This window comes from Cherax quadricarinatus, chromosome 16, assembly GCF_038502225.1.
Source record: "Cherax quadricarinatus isolate ZL_2023a chromosome 16, ASM3850222v1, whole genome shotgun sequence".
In the NCBI taxonomy this organism is placed as follows: domain Eukaryota; kingdom Metazoa; phylum Arthropoda; class Malacostraca; order Decapoda; family Parastacidae; genus Cherax; species Cherax quadricarinatus.
The window spans coordinates 11,319,888-11,340,638 of NC_091307.1; the positions used below are offsets into that span (position 1 = coordinate 11,319,888).

Below are 20,751 nucleotides of genomic sequence, written 5' to 3' on the forward strand. Positions count from 1 at the left end.
CAGCTAGGCCTGTATGCCTTGTACATGTACTTATAGAAATAAAGATATTATTATTATTATTACTTTTTTATATTAATTCTCACTAGGCCTTCAAGAACATCATTCCTTCTCACTAAGCCTTAGGATCATTATTACCCCCCACTAAGCCTTCAGGAATATCATTAACTTCCTTAGACCACCAAGAATAATGTGAAGCTGATATGTTTGCAATACATGCACTAATTGGAAAGAATAAATATATTTTTTGAGGTTACTAGGAAGTTTATTATTATTATTCACAAAATCTGGTTAAGCTTGTGTAGGTCACATAGCCACACACACAGCGGAGAGATGCTAACAGGGAAGGGGAACTGAGGGAAAGCTTCCAAGTACAATACAGGAAAGTCACTGTTGGTGTAATAAGTCAATCTCGGTTAAGAAATCACAGGAAATCTGATTTGAAGGAAGGACTTTCCGAGAGAAGGATAGAGTTTGGGCGTTAGGGTGCAGAAAGAGGTCAGAAAGGAATCCCACATGTTCACAGTTAAATGCGGCAATCAGTCATATGTCGTATCGTATCCTATCATGGAACATTAAGCTAGTCACACAAATTGTCTGGCTCCAATTAAACTGAATATTTCGCAGAGATCGGCGCCAAGGATTCTGTAGCTGTACCTCAAAACCCTCAAGACGTAGAAGAACGGCAGTTTAATTTCCATAAGGCACATACGAGCCGTAACTTTATCCTCCCCAGAGGTACAGGAAGTGGATGAACGCCGAGGCTTCAGGAGCTTAAACTCAACACACCCAGGAAGTCAAGCGTCTGCAGCTTAACACCCTTAAAAGACTCGAGAGTTGTAGATCAACAGCTCTAAAAGGCTTACCCCTCAAGGGAAGTTCTTTGATGCTGGTGAGGGGCTCTTGATCTAGGGAATTGGATCTGTGCTCCATTTCCCTGAATTGAGCCTGAATACCTTCCATCCCCCCCCCACATGCGCTGTATAACCCTACGGGTTTAGCGCTTCCCTGTGATTAAAATAAAATCTAAAAGGCTTAGGAGCTGTAACTCATCCCAGTCAATTATTGTGAAAAAAGTAGCCTATCCTACCAATTAACGTCAGTATATTACTTGCTAAGAACATCAAACGTATGACTGCTACAAATAAAAACGAGATTATGTGAGTACAACAATATGCGCTTGATGGGTCTTCGTTTTCTGTTTACGACTAAAAAGTTTCTATTGTCTTTATTTCATTGCACTGACATTATGGTATGTTATAATTGGTTAGGTTTTGATTATAAACATCTTAATATAACCTAACGATGTAATTTTACCTAACCTAGGTAATGTATATAGAGAAATATGCTTAAAATCATATAATAAATCAACGTTTGCCTGCCTCGCTGGAAAATGAGATAAAATTAAACGAAACTAGGTTTGCGATGACCATAGGGTTTATATTTCCGTTCAAGAAATATCAATTTTATTTACTGATATATTACCGTCACTTCTGAAAAAAATACACTAAATTTGCTTATTGTAAATAACTTAGAACCACTTTGACTTAATCAACAGACTTGTGTAACGATATCATTATTATTAACACTGGTCAATAACTTTATAAATAGAATGGAAAATTGCATTTATCTGGATGTAACTCAATGTACATACCAGTAAATGGTAACACAGATAATTATTATTTATCAAAGTTACTTAGACAAGTAGGAATTTGGTACACTTAGGTCGCAAAAATGTCCCCCTTCGATACCTACCACTGTCATATCCACAAGTTGCTCTAGACCTATTAATTACCAATGAAATATGTATAACCAGGAATTCTGGTAAATATATAAATTTGTGGACTGTATATTAAAATTAATAAATTATTATATATACACACATTTACATAACAGAAGAATATATCTTAATATCACTCACCAATTTGACTGGACATTAAGGTGTATCATACTCAGAAAACCTCAGTCTATCCATGAAAATAACACTGGCCAGAGTTACAACATAAATAAACTTATCTGAGGTTCCTGGAGCTGTCTTGTCCAGTCGTCTGATATCTCAAGTTATGCAGGAATACACATCCAACAATTTCGGCTCCTATTTGAGAGGTGTCAGCCCAATTTTAACATCTAGAGCACGAAAATTCTTCCGATTCTTCACTAATGTTTGTGTTGTCTCAATTCAAACATGGCGAGTCTCTTCTGCGCAGGCGCAGAGTTTCCCATTTTTTTATAACAAATTTTTATTACATACAGTATGTTACACTAATTTACATGAAAAATACACTGTATTTTTTCTGGAAAATATATTATTTTCCACAAATAGTTCAACATTATTGTAAGCTGTTTATCTAACAAAATGTTGGAGCCACCCACAAGATAGGTAGGGGGTGCAAAATAAAATGATCAAACAAGTCTGTTGAGGTTGGTTTCCAGCTTCTGAACCTCTTAGGCTTTCTTGAGAATATTTTCACAATGCTTCATTTGGCAGTTCCTAGGTCACTTGAGGGTGTTGCTCTGTGTATCCCGGGCCACTTGGAGGTTCTCAGGTACAGCTAGTTAAGGCCAGGAAATACAGGATACGAGGAATACCTCCTCCCTGTCCTCTCAGATCGTGCTTGAGACAAACACATTGTTATTATATGTACAAAAAAATAGTGTTTCATTCAGCGTTGTACGTCAAGGGGCTACTTAATTACGTTCAGTCTTAGTGGTATCATTCAATTTCGGAAAAAAAAATGCTAACCTTAGGTGTGAAGGATGGGGAGAAATATGATGGAAAAGTCATAGTTGGTATATAATAACTCAGTTGCAGTCAAGTCATAAATATAATCTGCCCTAAATACGAAACTTTCGGAAAGAAGAGCAGCCAGCGTGATGACGATTGCACAGTAAAATAATCATTAATACCCGCAATAACTGCTTTCTGCATTACGCAATTTATTCACGGAGAAAACTCCGCCCCTTACTAGCACCGGAAATGTACCAGGGTATCAGGTTTATCTGTTTGGAAAAACAGTTTAACCCATAGAAGTCGTTATGGTCCTTTTTCCTGTGTTTGCACTGCATGCATGACAACACTAAATGCCTTCCACAGTGTCTTCTGTACGACACTTATGTGTCTGTGTTGATATTGGAGCATGGTGACATTACCACTACGTCGTATCGTCTTCTGAAGTCAGTGTGATGTTACTGTTGTCCCAACCAGCCACTACTTCACATCCTGCATCCAGTAGTGTGGTAAGTGTTGTCAATATTCTAGTTTATTTAGTTCTAAAAAAGAAGAGAAAACGGAAAGACACGCAGCAGGATAGCGGATAAACAAGAAGGGTTTAAGAAAAAAATAAAGTGACGAGTGGGCGAGTTTCTTACTGAGCGGAAGATGCGCGTTATTATTGGACTGGAAAAATTCCAATTTATTAATTTTAATAAATAAATTGTAATAACGATTATCATTCAGTAACTGACGAATGTTTTTCTCACTGACTTCAAACCCATGACACTGAAGCACTTGATGAAAATGATACCCTAAAAGTTTAGATTGTGTAGATGCAAATTTGCTAATACATTAGCATTGTTAAGAAAAACTGGAGAATGCTTCTTCAGGTCAACTTGAAGCTTTTAGTGTGTGTCTTGGTTAGTGGAAGATTTAATATTTGAGTGAGCTTTATAGCTTCTCCTAGATCACTTAAGAAACTGGGTTAAAAAAATGAAAACAATTTTTTTTAACGTACGTCATGTAAATTTTTACAATCCCCTATAGCCATTCAGGAGATATTAACGTTTTATCTAAAAGCCAAATATAAAACATCCACGTGTTTTTTCATAGTTGAATTTGAGTTTCATTAAGATCAGAACAGACCTGCTGAGAAATTAACATTTTTGTTATTAAAACAATACAAATTCTTAGTGTCTAAATCTTAACTCTACGGGAATCGTCCGTCACATGTGGCCGAGTGACATATATTAGTTTAAAAATTCACTTGCGTATGCTAATGTACATGTGCATAGTAGCATACAAACAGGAATACATACACATACTAATGCACACGCATGCATGGGTACACACAAACACATACACATGTACGCATATTAACAAGCATATACAGGCACACGAATACATACACTAACGTATACCCTTTCTCATAATGCACAGTAAATGAAATATATCTAGTCAATTATATTATCTTACATGTATTACAATGAGTATTACGAGCATACAACATTATTCAGGCAAAGAGAAGATACATAAAATGGTGTACATAAGCACGGTCTTGCCAGTGGTGGTGGCACTATGTTGGGACAGGACAGCCGCTGACACTGAAGAGTCAGTCACCACAACAGAAACTGAGCTGCGAGGAGCAGTGGTCATCAACCAACTGGTCCTCCAGCAGATGGGACAGCTGCTCATGGATTTCGTCAACATCTCTCAACACCCTCCAACCTGCCCTAATGGTTAGCAATTTTTGTTTCATGTGGTATCTTAAGTTTGTTATTTTTGTAAACATGCATCGTATACTAGCTAGGTTTATTAGGTATCCCTGAGCGAGTATCTTAATTTGTTAACATTTTTTCCTTCCTCCAAGGTTCTCAGTCTATAACTTAAGAACGCCTGATCCAGTCGACTTCAAATTTTAACGCTCTAACTAGAGGAAAGGTTCATGCAACCATTGGCATATGCACGTGCCTTCTGGTCAATTTTATATAAGCTGTTTTCGAATTTGGTTTTTGTGCAATAACTTGAGAAAGCCTCTTTTGATCAGCTTCAAACTACCAATTTTGGTGTGTACTACACAGAGGATTCTGATTGTTAGTCGGGTATGTAGGTGCCAATTTGCTAATTTTGTTTAAAATGATGTGGCAATTTTTCTGGGAAATAACCTGAATATGCTTGATTTGCTTAATGGCTGATGCCTTTTATGAAACGATACCTTCTAAAAGTGGGCTGTATAGGTGCAAATTTGTCGATTTACTAACAATATTTAGCAAACTTGAAACTGATAGATTCCATGCACTGAAAAAAAATCCCTCTTCTGATAGGTTTCATACTTTCGCAGAAAGATTCGCATTGACTTTAAGCAATGTAGTTTTTTATTTGCCAAGTTTAATAATTTACCTGTAATAAATGCACAATGCCGTTTGACAGGCAACGAAACCTTATGCCCCACTCTGTGCAAATCTTTTTGCGTTGAGGGAGAGGGCTGCATTTATGGGGGGAGAAAGAGGACCTAGTAGCGATCAGTGAAGAAGCGGGGCCAGGAGCTGAGTCTCGACCCCTGCAACCTCAATTAGGTGAGTACTTCTCTCCGATATCCCAGCACTCGAAACAAGTCTAATTTATACTAAGGTCTACAACTAAGCTAGTGCCCGGGTGGTACAACTGCTCAAGCTAACCTACGGTTTATTTAGAATTAATTTACCCAGGTGCTGATTCACCTTGCTGGTGACTTGGTTAAGATAGCATATAACAGGCGTAATTCTCGGCTTTGAAGTGAAATAAGGTAGGATAGTAGCTCTTAGTATGTAAATTCAATAGTGTAAATACAATGTAAACAAATATGTCAACTAGGGTGCGAAACAAAGAGGCTGGACACCCCCCTTGACACCCAGGAGGTCTACAAGAACCTGACACAGGAAGTGAGCCACACACTTAGCAAGCTACAGGAAGTAACTCAAGTAATGACGGAGACGTTCACTAAACTTACTGACATGGGAGAAACGTTGATGAGGATGCAAGAGACTACCCAATCCAGCATCAAAATTCCCGTTCCCCACCAGGAAGGTACTGGTTCCGTCAAAGGTAATTTTTTTTGTAATATATTACGTCTTTGACAAGTTTAACCTTTGAATTAATTTATCAAAATATTTATTCGCAAGATTATTATCTACAGTAATAAATAACTAGATAATGAAATGGAATAAGATACATTACTTTTGTTAGTATTACTAGGTTTAAAACATATCGTGTGCACTAGAAGTTATGTTGCCTACATACCATAAATCAAGGATACTTCAATTCCTAAAAAAAAAAAAAGTAAGCAAGCTCACTGTATATACGCTAAGTGATACACACCACTCGATATATATATCCTGCCCCCATAGAACTTAAAGTTCATATTATAATCTAGATACACTGGTAATTATCAATAATTACAACGAAAACATCAGTAATGAAAGTAATTTTGATACAAATGAAATGAAACTGGAATAAAAATAGAGAAGAACACCGTCCAGTGGGAAATGCAGGTGAAAAATAAAGTATATATTAATATGGATGGATACGAATTGTAATACACAAGAAACAAATAAATAATTCATAAATAGTCATGAGCTATTAAATATAAAAACATATTCATCGTCACTCTTCAACTATCTTTTCAGAAATAACTGGACATCACAACGTAAATGATATGTTGAATCCCAATATCCCCACTCATCCTTCAGTGTCCTAGTAATGTCCATCCCTTCTTAATCCCTTCATAAATTTTACTGAATCCCTTCATAAGTTTTACCTTGTTAACTCAAACAGCACATCAGATTCTAAAAAAAAAAGGTAAAAACTTGTTTCCGCTGACTCGAATCTTAACAGGCTGTTGCATGCCTACTGGACCCTCAAACACCTACTGTACCTATCAAAACTTCATTTAAACCCACTTTCCAACCCTTCTTTATTAACATATCTTGCTTCTGAATGTCCAAACCATCTTTACAGTCAATTTACACCTTGTATTATATTATTCATACCACCTAATCATTTTTTTTAAATTGTTTCACTATTCTGTATATTCATACGACATATCAGCCTCAAATAAAGCTTCACTACCTCTGTTCAGTGCAAACATGTGAGACAAAACTAGCCATATATAACATTCGTTATCTTTCAAGACCCCTACCTCTTCTTAAAACTATTATTCACTTCTGCAACCTCGTCAATAAACACATTAAACAAACCAGTGATTATTATGCATTTCTAATACCACATGTTTATATATGAAGAGTATATACAAGGATTACTTTATTTTAACCAAAGCTTAAATTATACACAGACACATATGTTGTACATTCTTGACTTTGAAAGTAAACATGGCTTACCACTTCAGACTGTCCTGTACCCTATTTCCGGCTCAACTCTGAGTGCTTCTACATAAACGAGTGGTTCGACGCAACTTGGGTGCAAGCTAATGACTTCTGCAGGCGTATCGGAGGCTCACTGGCTGCACCTTCCTCCGTGGAGATCCTGGTGGCTGTGATGCACCAGCGAGGAGGTAGGACTGCTACATACCCACTCCACCACACACCTACATACTCCGCAACATATCTGCCTGTTCCACCACACATCTAACTACTCTACCATACACCTACCTAATCTTCACCACGCACCTGCCTATTCCACCACATATTTTTTTGTCTGCTCCACCACACACCTACCTACTCCACCATACACCGACCAACTCTACCACACACTTACGCGCTTCTGCACACCTTCCTTCCCCACCACACACCTGCCTGGTCTATCATACACCTACCTACTGCAAGGCACACCTACCTACACCCACACTTATTACGTCCCATTTTAGAATAAATAAGACGATTATTTCAACATGATGCCCATGTACAAAGGAGTATGATATTTGGGTGTACATGCAGAGTGTTTCGGGCAAACTTAAGACTAAGGTTTAAAAGGGCAAAAACTATTTGTGTAATTTTGTACATATAGTTACTTAGGTGAGTAATTTTAAATTTAGGAGTTTACAATGAATACAAGAGAATTTAATATTCTATTAGTTCATGCTACATGCATTTTAATAAGTTTGATAGAGAGTAAATACAGCGGACACAGCGGATAGATTAACGTTTGAGAGGATAACAGAGGATATACATTGATTATATGTATTACCTAAGTTAGTGATATTGAGCAAATGCATGTATAGTTTTTACATATTTATGATGGGCTGGGATAGGTTAGGGAGATAAGGTGTTTTTAACGGTAGGTTTGAAAATGCTGGCTGAGTCAGTGGTTTACCTGGAGTTTACCTGCAGAGGGTTTCGGGAGTCAACGTCCCCGCGGCCCGGTCTGAGACCAGGCCTCGTGGTTGATCAGGGTCTGATCAACCAGGCTGTTACAGCTGGCCGCACGCAAGCTGACGTACGAACCACAGCCCGGTTGGTCAGGTACTGACTTTAGGTGCCTGTCCAGTGCCTTCTTGAAGACAGCCAGGGGTCTATTGGTAATCCCCCTTATGTATGCTGGGAAGCAATTGAACAGTCTTGGGCCCCGGACACTTATTGTGTTGTCTCTCAGTGTACTCGTGGCGCCCCTGCTTTTCATCGGGGGAATGTTGCATCTGCCGAGTCGTTTGCTTTAATAGGGAGTGATTTTCGTGTGCAGGTTTGGTACCAATCCCTCCAGGACTTTCCAAGTGTATATTATCATGTCTCTCGCCTGCGTTCGAGGGAATACAGATCAAGGACCTTCAACCGTTCCCAGCAGTTTAGGTGCCTTATCGTACTTATGTGTGCCGTGAAAGTTTTTTGTACACTCTCCAGGTCTGCAATGTCGCCAGCCTTGAAGGGGGCCGTTAGTGTACAGCAGTATTACAGCCTAGAGAGCAAGAGCGATTTGAAGAGAATCATCATGGGATTGGCGTCCCTAGTTTTGAAGGTTCTCATTATCCATCCTATTATTTTCCTAGCGGATGAGGTAGATACATTGTTGTGGCCTTTGAAGGCGAGATCCTCTGACATTATCACTCCCAGGTCCTTCACATTACTTTTCCGCTCTATTATATGATTAGAATTTGTTGTATACCCTGACACATTTTTAATTTCTTCACGTTTCCCATATCTGAGTAGTTGAAATTTCTCCTCGTTGAACTTCATATTGTTTTGAGTGGCCCATTCGAAGATTTGGTTGATGTCCGCTTGGAGTCTCGCGGTGTCTTCGATGAAGGTCAGAAATGAGGATGAGGAATAGAATGGGAGCGAGTACTGTGCCTTGTGGAACAGAGCTTTTTACCGTGGCTGCCTGGGACTTTACTCTGTTTACTATTACTCTGTGTTCTATTTGTCAGGAAGTTGTAGATCCATCTACCAACTTTTTCCGTTATTCCTTTATCACGCATTTTGTGTTCTATTACACAATTGTCACACTTGTTGAAAGTGTTTGCAAAGTCTGTGTATACTACATCTGTATTTTGTTTATCCTCTACAGCATCCAGGACCTTGTGAAAGTGGTCCAGTAGCTGGGACAGGCAGGAGCGACCTGCTCTAAACCCGTGTTGCCCTGGGTTGTGCAATTGATGGGTATCTAGGTGGTTGGCTATCTTGCTTCTTAGAACCCTCTCAAAGATTTTTATGATATGGGATGTTAGTGTTATCGGTCTGTAGTTCTTTGCAATTGCTTTACTGCCACCTTTGTGGAGTGGGGCTATGTCTGTTGTTTTTAGTGTGTGTGGGATGACCCCTGTGTCCATGCTCCCTCTCCATAAAATGCTGAAGGCACGCGATAGGGACTTCTTGCAATTCTTGATGAACACGGAGTTCCACGAGTCTGGGCCTGGGGCAGAGTACATGGGCATGTCATTAATTGCCTCTTCAGAGTCTTGTGGAGTTAGAATAATGTCCGATATTTTTGGGATGACCAAATTTTGGGTTTCGTTCATAAAGAATTCATTTGGATTGTCGACCCTTAGTCTGGGCAGTGGCTCGATGAACACTTTAGTATCTCACTCATTTCTTGGCTATCATCTATGTATGTCCCATCCCACCTAAGCAGGGGCCCAATACTGCATGTTGTTTTTCCGTTAGATTTGGCATAAGAGAAGAAGTATTTTGGGTTTTTTCAATTTCCTTTATGGCTTTTAGTTCTTGTGATTCTTGTTTCCCTTAAGATTCCTTCAGCTTAAGTTCGATATTTGCAATTTCAGTGACTAGTGCTTCCCTTCGTATTTCAGATATATTGGCCCCTCTCAGCAGCTCTGTGACTCTTCGCCTTCGTCTGTGTAGGGAATGTCTCTCTTTTTCTAGTTTACATCTTCTCTTTCTTTTTCTCAATGGAATGTGTTTTGAGCAGATCTCAAGAACCACAGAATTAATTTTTTTCAGGGCAAATGTTCGGATCCGTATTCTTTAGGATATCTTCCCAGCTTGTTTCATTTACTTGATCCCATTGTATGTTTTTGTTGCTGAAATTGAATTTCGTGAAGAGACCTATATGACTGCTCACATTTTGCTGGTCCGGAGCCCTGTGCATACATGTCTGTACCTCTATTATGTTGTGATCTGAGTGTATTGTCTTTGATACAGTTATATTACGTATCAGATCGTCATTGTTAGTGAAGATGAGGTCCAACGTATTTTCTAGTCTTGTAGGCTCTACTATTTGCTGACTTAAGGTGAATTTGGTACAGAGATTTAATAGTTCGTGTGTGTGTGTGAATTTTCACCTGAGCTGCCTCCTGGGGTGATCTCTGCTAAAACATTGTTTGCTATACTCCTCCATTTTAGGTGTCTCAAGTTGAAATCTAGTAGTAAGATGTTTAGGGCAGGAGTTGGAAGATTTTCCAGACAGTGGTCAATTTTCTCAAGCTGCTCCTGGAATTGCTGGGAAATTGCATCTGGAGGCTTGTATACTACCACAATGACAAGGTTTTGGTTTTCAATCTTTACAGTCAAAACTTCAACTACATCATCTGAGGTGTTTAGTAGTTCTGTGCAAATGAGCGACTCTGTAACATACAGGCCAACCCCTCCTTGTTGCCTTAGTCTGTCGCATCGAAATAGGTTATAACCTGGGATCCATATTTCGCTGTCATAATGATCCTTTATGTGGGTCTCTGTGAATGCTGCAAACATTGCATTTGACTCCGTGAGCAGTCCCTTGATGTAAGGAATCTTGCTTTCTGACGGCTTTGGACCCTGTATGTTTGCAAAGACAAATGTCGTTCTGGAGATTTTCTGGCGATGTTACAGCAAGGCTGGATCTCATATTCACCTGAATAGCTCAGACATAAGGGATATCACCCACGAAAGACCCCTTGGCGCTAGTGATCATGATGTCCTGAGTTTTGAATATCTTATCGAGTTAACAGTGGAGAATGCAGCAGCACGAGAACAAAGAGAGAAACCAAACTTCAAAAAAGGGGACTACATAGAAATGAGAAGTTTCCTGCATGAAGTGCAGTGGGAAAGAGAACTAGATGGAAAGACAGTAAATGAAATGATGGAAATAGTAACCGCTAAGTGCAGGGAGGCAGAGGAAAGGTTCATACCAAAGGGCAACAGAAAAATGGTAAGACTAGAGTGAGCCCATGGTTTAATTGGAGGTGTAAAGAGGCCAAAGCCAAGTGTGCTAGAGCATGGAAAAGGTATAGAAGGCAAAGGACTCAAGAAAACAAGGAGCTGAGCAGAACCAGAAACGAATATGCGAGGATAAGGAGAGAGGCCCAGAGGCAATACGAGAACGACATAGCATCAAAAGCCAAATCTGAACCAAAGTTGTTATACAATCACATTAGGAGAAAAACAACAGTCAAGGACCAGGTAATCAGGCTGAGGAAAGGAGGGAAGCTGACGAAGAGTGACCAAGAAGTATGTGATGAACTAAACAAAAGATTTAGAGAAGTATTCACAATAGTCAGGAATGCTTCCAGTAAACTGGAGGTAGGGTGCACCAGCAGGTGCTGGACAATACACATAACCAAGGTAGAGGTGAAGAAACTGCTAGACGAACTCAATACCTCAAAGGCGGTGGGCCCAGATAACATATCTCCATGGATACTGAGAGAGGGAGCAGAGGAACTGTGTGTGCTATTAGCAGCCATCTTCAGTAAATCTATCGAAACAGGGCAGTTGCCTGAGGCGTGGAAGACAGCACATGTAGTTCCAATTTTTAAGAAAGGAGACAGACAGGCAGCATTAAACTACAGACCAGTGTCATTGACTTGTATAGCATGTAAATTCACGGAAAAGATTATCAGGAGAAAAGTAGTGGAACACATTGAAAAGATTGGGCTCATACATGACAGTCAGCATGGCTTCAGAGATGGGAAATCCTGTGTCACAAATTTACTTGAGTTCTATGATAAGGTAACAGAAGTAAGACATGAGAGAGAGGGATGGGTAGATTGCATCTTTTTAGATTGCAAGAAGGCTTTTGACACAGTACCACACAAGAGACTGGTGCAAAAATTAGAGGAGCAGGCAGGAATAACGGGGAAAGTACTGCAATGGATCAGGGAATACCTGACAGGAAGGAAACGTGTGTTGGTACGCGATGAAGTGTCGGAGTGGGCGAATGTGTCGAGTGGGGTTCCACAAGGTTAAGTCCTAGGTCCGGTGCTGTTTCTTGTATATGTGAATGACATGGTGGAAGGAATAGATTCAGAAGTGTCACTGTTCGCTGATGATGTGAAACTGATGAGGAGAATACAAGTGGGCGAGGATCAGTTAAGATTACAAGGGGATCTGGACAAACTACAAGTATGGTCCAACAAATGGCTCCTGGAGTTTAACCCCAGTAAGTGTAAGGTCATGAAGATTAGTGAAGGACACAGAAGACCGCAGACGGAGTACAGGTTAGGAAACCAACAGCTGCAAACGTCAGTTAAAGAAAAGGATCTTGGGGTAAGCATTATAAGGAACATGTCCCCTGAGGCACACATCAATCAAATAACTGCTGCAGCATATGGGAGATTGGCAAACCTGAGATTGGCGTTTAGACATCTGAGTAAGGAGTCATTCACGATATTGTACACAGTGTACGTAAGGCCTATACTGGAATATGCAGCGCCAGTATGGAACCCTCACTTAGTCAAACACGTCACGAAATTGGAGAAAGTGCAAAAATTTGCAACACGATTAGTCCCGGAACTGAGGGGTATGTCTTATGAGGAGAGGTTAAGGGAACTCAACCTGATGACACTAGAGGATAGGAGGGATAGAGAGGACATTATAGCAACGTATAAAATACTAATAGGCATTGACAAGGTGGACAAGGATCGAATGTTTCAGATATGGGATACAGAAACAAGGGACACAATTGGAAACTGAAAACCCAGATGAGTCATAGGGATGTTAGGAAGTATTTCTTTAGTCTTAGAGCTGTCAGGAACTGGAATAATCTGGAGAGTGAAGTAGTGGAAGCAAGTTCCATAAATAGCTTTAAGAAGAGATATGACAAATATCATGGAGCAGGGAGAGAGTGAATTAGTATCGACCAGTGAAGAGGCGGGGCTAGGAGCTATGACTCGACCCCTGCAACTACATAGGTGAGTGTACACACACACACACACACACACACACACACACACACACACACACATACACACACGTACGGTTGCATATATTGTACACAATACATACAACCGAGGAAGAAGTGAAGAGGCTTCTGAGCGAGCTAGACACCTCAATGGCGATAGGGCCGTATAACATCTCTCCATGGGTCCTGAGAGAGGGAGCAGAGGCGCTATTGTGTACCCCCTAACAACAATATTCAATACATCTATCGAAACAGGGAGATTACCTGAGGTATGGAAGACAGCAAATGTAGTCCCAATTTAAAAAAAAAAAAAAAAAAAAAAAGAGACAAGAAGCACTATAGACCAGTGTCACTGACATCTATAGTATGCAAAGTCATGGAGAAGATTATCAGGAAAAGAGTGGTGGAACACCTAGAAAGAAATGAGCTTAACAGCCAACACGGTTTCAGGGACAGGAAATCCTATCACAAACCTACTGGAGTTCTATGACGGTGACAGTAGTAAGACAAGAGAGAGAGGGGTGGGCATTATTATAATCATGGGGGAGCGCTAAACCCGTAGGATTAGAGGGATGGGTAGATTGCGTTTTCTTGGACTGTAAGGAGGCGTTTGGCACAGTTCCACACAAGAGATTAGTGCAAAAACTGGAGGACCAAGCAGGGATAACAGGGAAGGCACTACAATGGATCAGGGAATACCTGTCAGGAAGACAGCAGCAAGTCATGGTACGCGGCGAGGTGTCAGAGTGGGCACCTGTGACGAGTGGGGGTTCCACAGTGGTCAGTCCTAGGACCGGTGCTGTGTCTGGTATTTGTGAACGACATGACGGCAGGAATAGACACCGGTGTCCCTGTTTGCAGATGATGTGAAGTTGATGAGAATTCAATCGGACGAGGACCAGGAGGAACTACAAAGGGATTTGGACAGGCTGCAGGCCTGGTCCAGCAATTGGCTCCTGGAGTTCAACACCACCAAGTGCAAAGCCATGAAGATTGGGGAAGGGCAAAGAAGACCGCAGACGGAGTACAGTCTAGGGAGCCAGAGACTACAAACCTCACTCGAGGAAAAAGATCTTGAGGTGAGTAACACCAGGCACATCTTTGAGGCGCACATCAACCAAATACCTGCTGCAGGATATGGGTGCCTAGCAAACCTAAGAACAGCATTCTGCCATCTTAAGGAATCGTTCAGGACCCTGTACACTGTGTACATTAGGTCCATATTGGAGTATGCGGAACCAGTTTGGAACCCACATGTAGCCAAGCACGTAAAGAAACTAGATAAAGTGCAAAGGTTTGCAACAAGACTAGTTCCAGAGCTAAGGAGTAAGGTAATGGGTATGTCCTACTAGGAGAGGTTAAGGGAAATCGATCTGACGACACTGAAGGACAGGAGAGATAGGGAGGACATGATAACGACATAAAATACTGAGAGGAATAGACAAGGTGGACAGAGACAGGTTGTTCCAGAGATGAGACACAGCAACAAGGGGACACAGTTGGAAATTGAAGATGCAGATGAATCACAGGGATGTTAGGAAGTATTTTTTCAGTCACAGTAGTCATGAAGTGGAATAGTTTGGGAAGCGATGTAGTGGAGGCAGGATCCATTCATAGCTTTAAGCAAAGGTATGCTAAAGCTCATGGTGCAGGGAGTGTGACCCAGTAGCCGCCAGTAAAGAGGCGGGGTCAGGAGCAATGACTCGATCCCTGCAACTACAACTAGGCGAGTACTAGGTGAGTACACGTACACACATGTTCATGCAAACATGCACATACACATACACTCGTGCAAACACACATACTCATGCAGACACTCATGCAAACACACACACACACATGCAAACACACACACATATGTGTATATGTGAATTACATGATGGAAGGGTTAGACTCAGAAGTGTCCCTGTTCGCAGATGATGTGAAGTTAATGAGGAGAATTAAATCAGATGAGGACCAGGTAAGACTTCAAAGAGACCTGGACAGGCTAGACACCTGGTCCAGCAACTGGCTGGACCAGGTGTCCAGCCTGATAAAACACCTAAATTACTGAGAACGGTTGAAATTCCTTGACTTGTATTCTCTGGAACACAGGCGAGAGAGATGTAAGATAATATACACTTGGAAAATTCTAGGATTAGTACGAAATTTGCACACGAAAATCACTCTCTACGAATGCACAAGACTCAGCAGGCGGTGCAACATCCCTCCGGTAAAAACCAGGGGCGCCACGAGTAGGCTAAGAGAACACTAAGTGTTAGAGGCCCAAGATTGTTCAACTGCCTCCCAACATACATAAAGAAGATTACCAATAGACCCCTGGCTGTCTTCAAGAAGGTGCGCTGGACAATCACCTAAAGTCACTACTTCATCAGCCGGGCTCTGGTTCGTACGTCGGTTTACGTGCAGCCAACAGTAACAGCCTGGTTGTTCAGGCCGGTCTGTGACCAGGCCCTGTTCCACCACGAGGCCTGGTCACAGACCGGGCCGCGGGGGCGTTAACCCCCGAAACCCTTTCCAAGTATACACACATACTCATGCAAGCACACGCATACCTATGCAAACACTTAAAACAGGTCAAGTGTCTATCGACAAGTACCTTTGCCAAGCAGTAACTAGCTAGCAGCAAGTAACCGATGTAGTATCTGCTCCACACAGGCCAGGTGGCCCGGCGGAGAGTGACGGAGGAACTGGCCCCGAGAAAGAAAACGATACCAGGCCAGAGAGAGAGAGGGGGGGGGGATAACTGTAGTAATCTTTCTATAGTTATCGTTTTGTTTACATATTATTATTATATTTACCTCGAAGTTCTAGTCCCGTATGAATCATAAATAGTCACTGGGAAGGGAAAGGTACCTCCAGCTCCCTGGAAGTGTGTTTCGCCAGCAAGAAAGTACCCAATATCCCCTTGAAGGAATTTGTATTTATAGTCAGTGTAACAGTCTTATATTACAAATTGACACGTTCCCTCTGTTACAGATGTGACCAAAGAAATATATTGGCTCGGCGCGTCTGACCTGATGGTGGAGCAACGGTGGCAGTGGACGTCAGGTACTCTGATGAACATTCACGTAGTACCTTGGAAGGCAGGTGAACCCAACAATGCCCACAATGAAGACTGCTTAGCCGTGCAAATGAAACGTTATCCATTCTTTAATGATCAAAACTGTGAAATTAAGCTACCCTTCGTGTGTGAGCTTAATATGAACGCTTGACCTTACTATAGTGATTATGTCCCTGTAGGAAAGTAACCAAATTCATTGTTCTTGCCCATGGGAACTTATGTAGTCACGTTGAACACCTTTCAGGCTTGCATATACTAATCTTAAATAAAAAAAAGACATACATTCACAAGCCAATGTAAGGAAGACTAATTACACTGAAAGAGGCGAGAATTGGTATAGAAGCCTACATTGTCTTAAAACTGCTGTTCATCAATATATGTATATATATATCAGGGCCGACCTTAAGCCGATTGGACCGATTGCTCCCAATAGGGCCCCTAGCATGAGGGGGCCCCACTAGAGTGTAATTACTTTCGGCTTGTCAAGTACACACAACAGCAAGAAGTAAAAAAAAATGTTAAGTGATTTTTATAAGTCCGAAAAAGATCATTTGTTTCCAACATTGCACTTAAATTCTGATTTTTTTTCTGAACAAAAATAAATTAATATTTTTAATAAATCATTTCACAGTCACTAAAGCAAGTAGTATTGTGACTACTTTTCAGAGGTGATATACAAATTGTTTGTTAGTTGTAGGCTACCTTATAAAATAAAAACCATGCTAAAATAATCACGTATTATTGCTATAGAACACCAAAAAAGAGTGTGTACAAGTGTGTACTCACCTATTTGTGATTGCAGGGGTCGATTCACAGTTCCTGGCCCCGCCTCCTCGCTGGTCGCTACTAGGTCCATGAGCTTTATCGTATATTTTCTTAAAGCCATGTATGGAGCCTGCCTACACTAATCACTATGCAAATTGTTCCACTGCTTGACAACTTTGACTGAAAAAAATACTTCCTAATATTCCTGTTATTCATCTGAGTCTTCAACTTCCAGTTGTGACCCCTTGTTGCTAGGTTCCATCCCTGAAACATCCTATCCCTATCCACCTTGTCAATTCCTCTCAGGAATTTTATGTTATCATGTCCTCCCTAATCCCTCTTGTACTCCAATATCGTCAAGTCAGTCTCCTTGTAGGACATACTCCAGGACTAGTCTTGTTACAAACCTTTTCACTCTCTAATTTCTTGACATGTTTGACCAGGTGTGGACTCCATATCCCAATATGGGCCTGACGTACACAGTGTACAAAGGCTTGAACGATTCCTTACTAAGGTGTCGAAACGCAGAGTAATTGAAGATATTGTCAAAAATCCACTGTGGTTCAAGTATCTACGGGAGCTTCAAAGGTTACGTTGCAACAAAGTTGCAGTTACAGTTAGGGTGTAAATGAGACTAGCAACAATGAAGATGTGGACAACTAGACATCAGTATCTCTCAACACCGCAGAATTTACCAGGAAAATTGTGTCTTATACATTCTTAGGTTTGCCAGGTGACGATATACTGCAGCAGTTATTTGATTGATGAGGGCCTCAAAGGTGTTCTAGTGGCCCCCTCTGTAATTAGTATTTTACATGTAAACCACACAATAACCAAAATCTGTAAACCCTGCATTGTAATCCTTATAGAGAATAAACTGACTTGATTTGATTTGATGTGCTCGGTATTATACTCGCCCCCAGAGATCCTTTTCCTTGAGTGAGCGTTGCAATCTTTGGTCCCTTAACCAGTACTCTGCGGTCTTCTTTGATCTTCCCCAATCTTCATAATTTTGCACTTGGTTCGGTTAAACTCCAGCAGCCAGTTGCTGGACCAGGCTTGCAGCCTGTCTAGATCCTTTTGTAGTCCTACTTGATCCTCGTCCGATTTAATTCTTCATATTAGCTTCACATCGTCTGCAAACAAGAACACCTCTATCCCTTCCGTCATGTCATTCATATACCAGAAATAGCACCGGCCCTAGGACTGACCACTCTGGATCCCCGCTCGTCAGGGGTGCCCATTCTGACACCTCGTCACGTACCATGACTCGTATCCTTCCTGTCAAGTAGTCTCTAATCCATTGCAGTGCCTTTCCTGTTATTCCTACTCTAGCTTTTGCACTAATTTTTTTTACATGGAACTGTTGAAAGCCTTCTTACAGTCCAGGAAAATGCAATCTACCTATCCCTCTCTTGTCTTACTTCTGTAACCTTGTGTTACGAATATTGCCTGTAGACCACTGTTTTAGTGCTTCTCGTAACAAACTTATAAAAGGCTCTCTTGCTTTAAGAAAATGAATCTATTAGGTTTCTGTTTGTTTATTAATGTTAATAATCACTTAAACTTTCTATAGTGAATTAAATAATCCAATCTTTAAAACAGAACTTCTCATATCATAATCACTATGAACAAAACATATATCATTAACCATAGTATCACATCATTTATAGTACATTAAATATTTGCAACTGGCTAGACAGTTTCTAGCCTCCTTCACGAGAAGCCAGAAGATATATATAATATGGCCCTTTATCACTCTCTTATTTACCCCTATCTCACCTATGGAATTTGTGCATGGGGCTCAACAACAACTAACCATCTCAGACCACTAATTACCCAACAAAAGGCTGCAGTTAGCATGATAACAAATTCTCACTACAGGCAGCACACTCCACCAATATTCAAAACACTCAACCTACTCACCATACAAAACATCCATACTTATTATTGCACTTATTACATACATAGAACACTTAACTCTGATATTAACCCTCCCCTCAAACATCTCCTTGCCAACCTCAACAGAACACATGACCATAATACAAGGCACAGATCACTCTTTGATGTTCCTCGTGTCCATCTCGGGTGGCCTGGTGGCTAAAGCTCCCGCTTCACACACGGAGGGCCCGGGTTCGATTCCCGGCGGGTGGAAACATTCCGACACGTTTCCTTACACCTGTTGTCCTGTTCACCTAGCAGCAAATAGGTACCTGGGTGTTAGTCGACTGGTGTGGGTCGCATCCTGGGGGACAAGATTAAGGACCCCAATGGAAATAAGTTAGACAGTCCTCGATGACGCACTGACTTTCTTGGGTTATCCTGGGTGGCTAACCCTCCGGGGTTAAAAATCCGAACGAAATCTTATCTTATCTTATCTCACGCTATGCAAAAACTCAATGCACATAAAAGGCCCTAAAATCTGGAATTCATTACCTGTAAATATAAAAGAAACACTACCTGTTTATAAATTCAAGTCTCTTCTCAAAGTTCACTTACTCACTCAAAACCAAATAAATACTGAATAACTGAACCATATAAATTGTATATCCTAAATGTTACTCACAATTATATCACACAAATGTTAAACCTAACTTTGTTATTTTTTTTTTAAATATACTACCTGAATGAACAGCAATGCATGCAACCACATGACCTGTCTTTGTAATACTCATTTGTATTTTATAGTTATCTGTTTACAATAATGTCTTATCACTGATTTCATCATTGCTTAGTTAATCTTAAGTTAATTTTAAGCCAGCCCGTAATGCTATGCATATAAGAGGCTTTGGCATGCTGCTCTTACCTGTATTTTTTTGTACCTCTGTATGTATGCTAAAATTTATAAATAAAATATATATATATATATATATATATATATATATATATATATATATATATATATATATATATATATATATATATATATATATATATATATATGTCGTGCCGAATATGTAAAACTGATCAAATAGCAAGAACTCATTTAAAGTTAAGTTCTAAAATTTTCTTTTATACGTTTAAAGATATATTTTTTTCATTAATGTTGATGTAAAAATTTATAATTTTGCACCAAAAGAAACTTAGAAAACTTACCTAACCTTATTATAACAAGCGCAATTTATTTTAGCCTAACCCAACTAAATATATTTTAGATTTGTTTACAATAATTTAATACTAAACAAACACAGTGAAATATATTTTTTTCGTTAGGTTCAGAATGATTTTGGCGAAATTATTGCATACACAAATTTTCACTTGTCCTATATGGCAAGATGAGCGTTGCTATTTAAGCCAAGATCGCAAGTTCTGCCTATTCGGCCCATCCTCCCCTCTCTTCCCCGGATTCAACCTACCAAGTAGTCTCTCAGGTATGACCAACGATCCAGATACCCTAAAAACATACATCTCCAACTTAGTTATTGAAAATATGAATCTTCGAGAGACGCTAACAAAACAAGACACCAGGATGACACAACTCGAGAACAAAATCCTCAGTCTTGAACAAAAGTTATCAACACCAGGAATGACTAACTGTGACAAGACCATCCAAGCAGTCACTGCAGTTACTGTAATTACTACACAGCAGAACAATCAAAGGCACTTCTCAGAGCCAACAACAACATAACTATCTTTAACTACAATATCAGATCTTTAAGCAAGCATTACG

At 40.3% G+C, this 20,751-nt stretch overlaps 1 protein-coding gene across 2 annotated transcripts; it reads left to right on the forward strand.

Annotated features, from left to right (window-relative positions):
• The first annotated feature begins 1,947 nt into the window (after window positions 1-1,947).
• LOC128688850 (C-type lectin domain family 4 member D) lies at window positions 1,948-17,977 on the forward strand. Of its 2 annotated transcripts, none has more exons than XM_053776851.2 (5): window positions 1,948-2,018; window positions 4,228-4,449; window positions 5,564-5,794; window positions 7,095-7,259; window positions 16,232-17,977. In XM_053776851.2, the coding sequence occupies exons 2-5, from the start codon at window positions 4,248-4,250 to the stop codon at window positions 16,465-16,467; spliced, it is 834 nt and encodes a 277-aa protein (XP_053632826.1). In that variant the 5' UTR covers window positions 1,948-2,018; window positions 4,228-4,247; the 3' UTR covers window positions 16,468-17,977. The 2 variants fall into 2 exon arrangements, with proteins under 2 accessions (XP_053632826.1, XP_069941506.1); XM_070085405.1 differs by lacking the exon at window positions 1,948-2,018 and adding an exon at window positions 3,054-3,234.
• The last annotated feature ends 2,774 nt before the right edge of the window (window positions 17,978-20,751 follow it).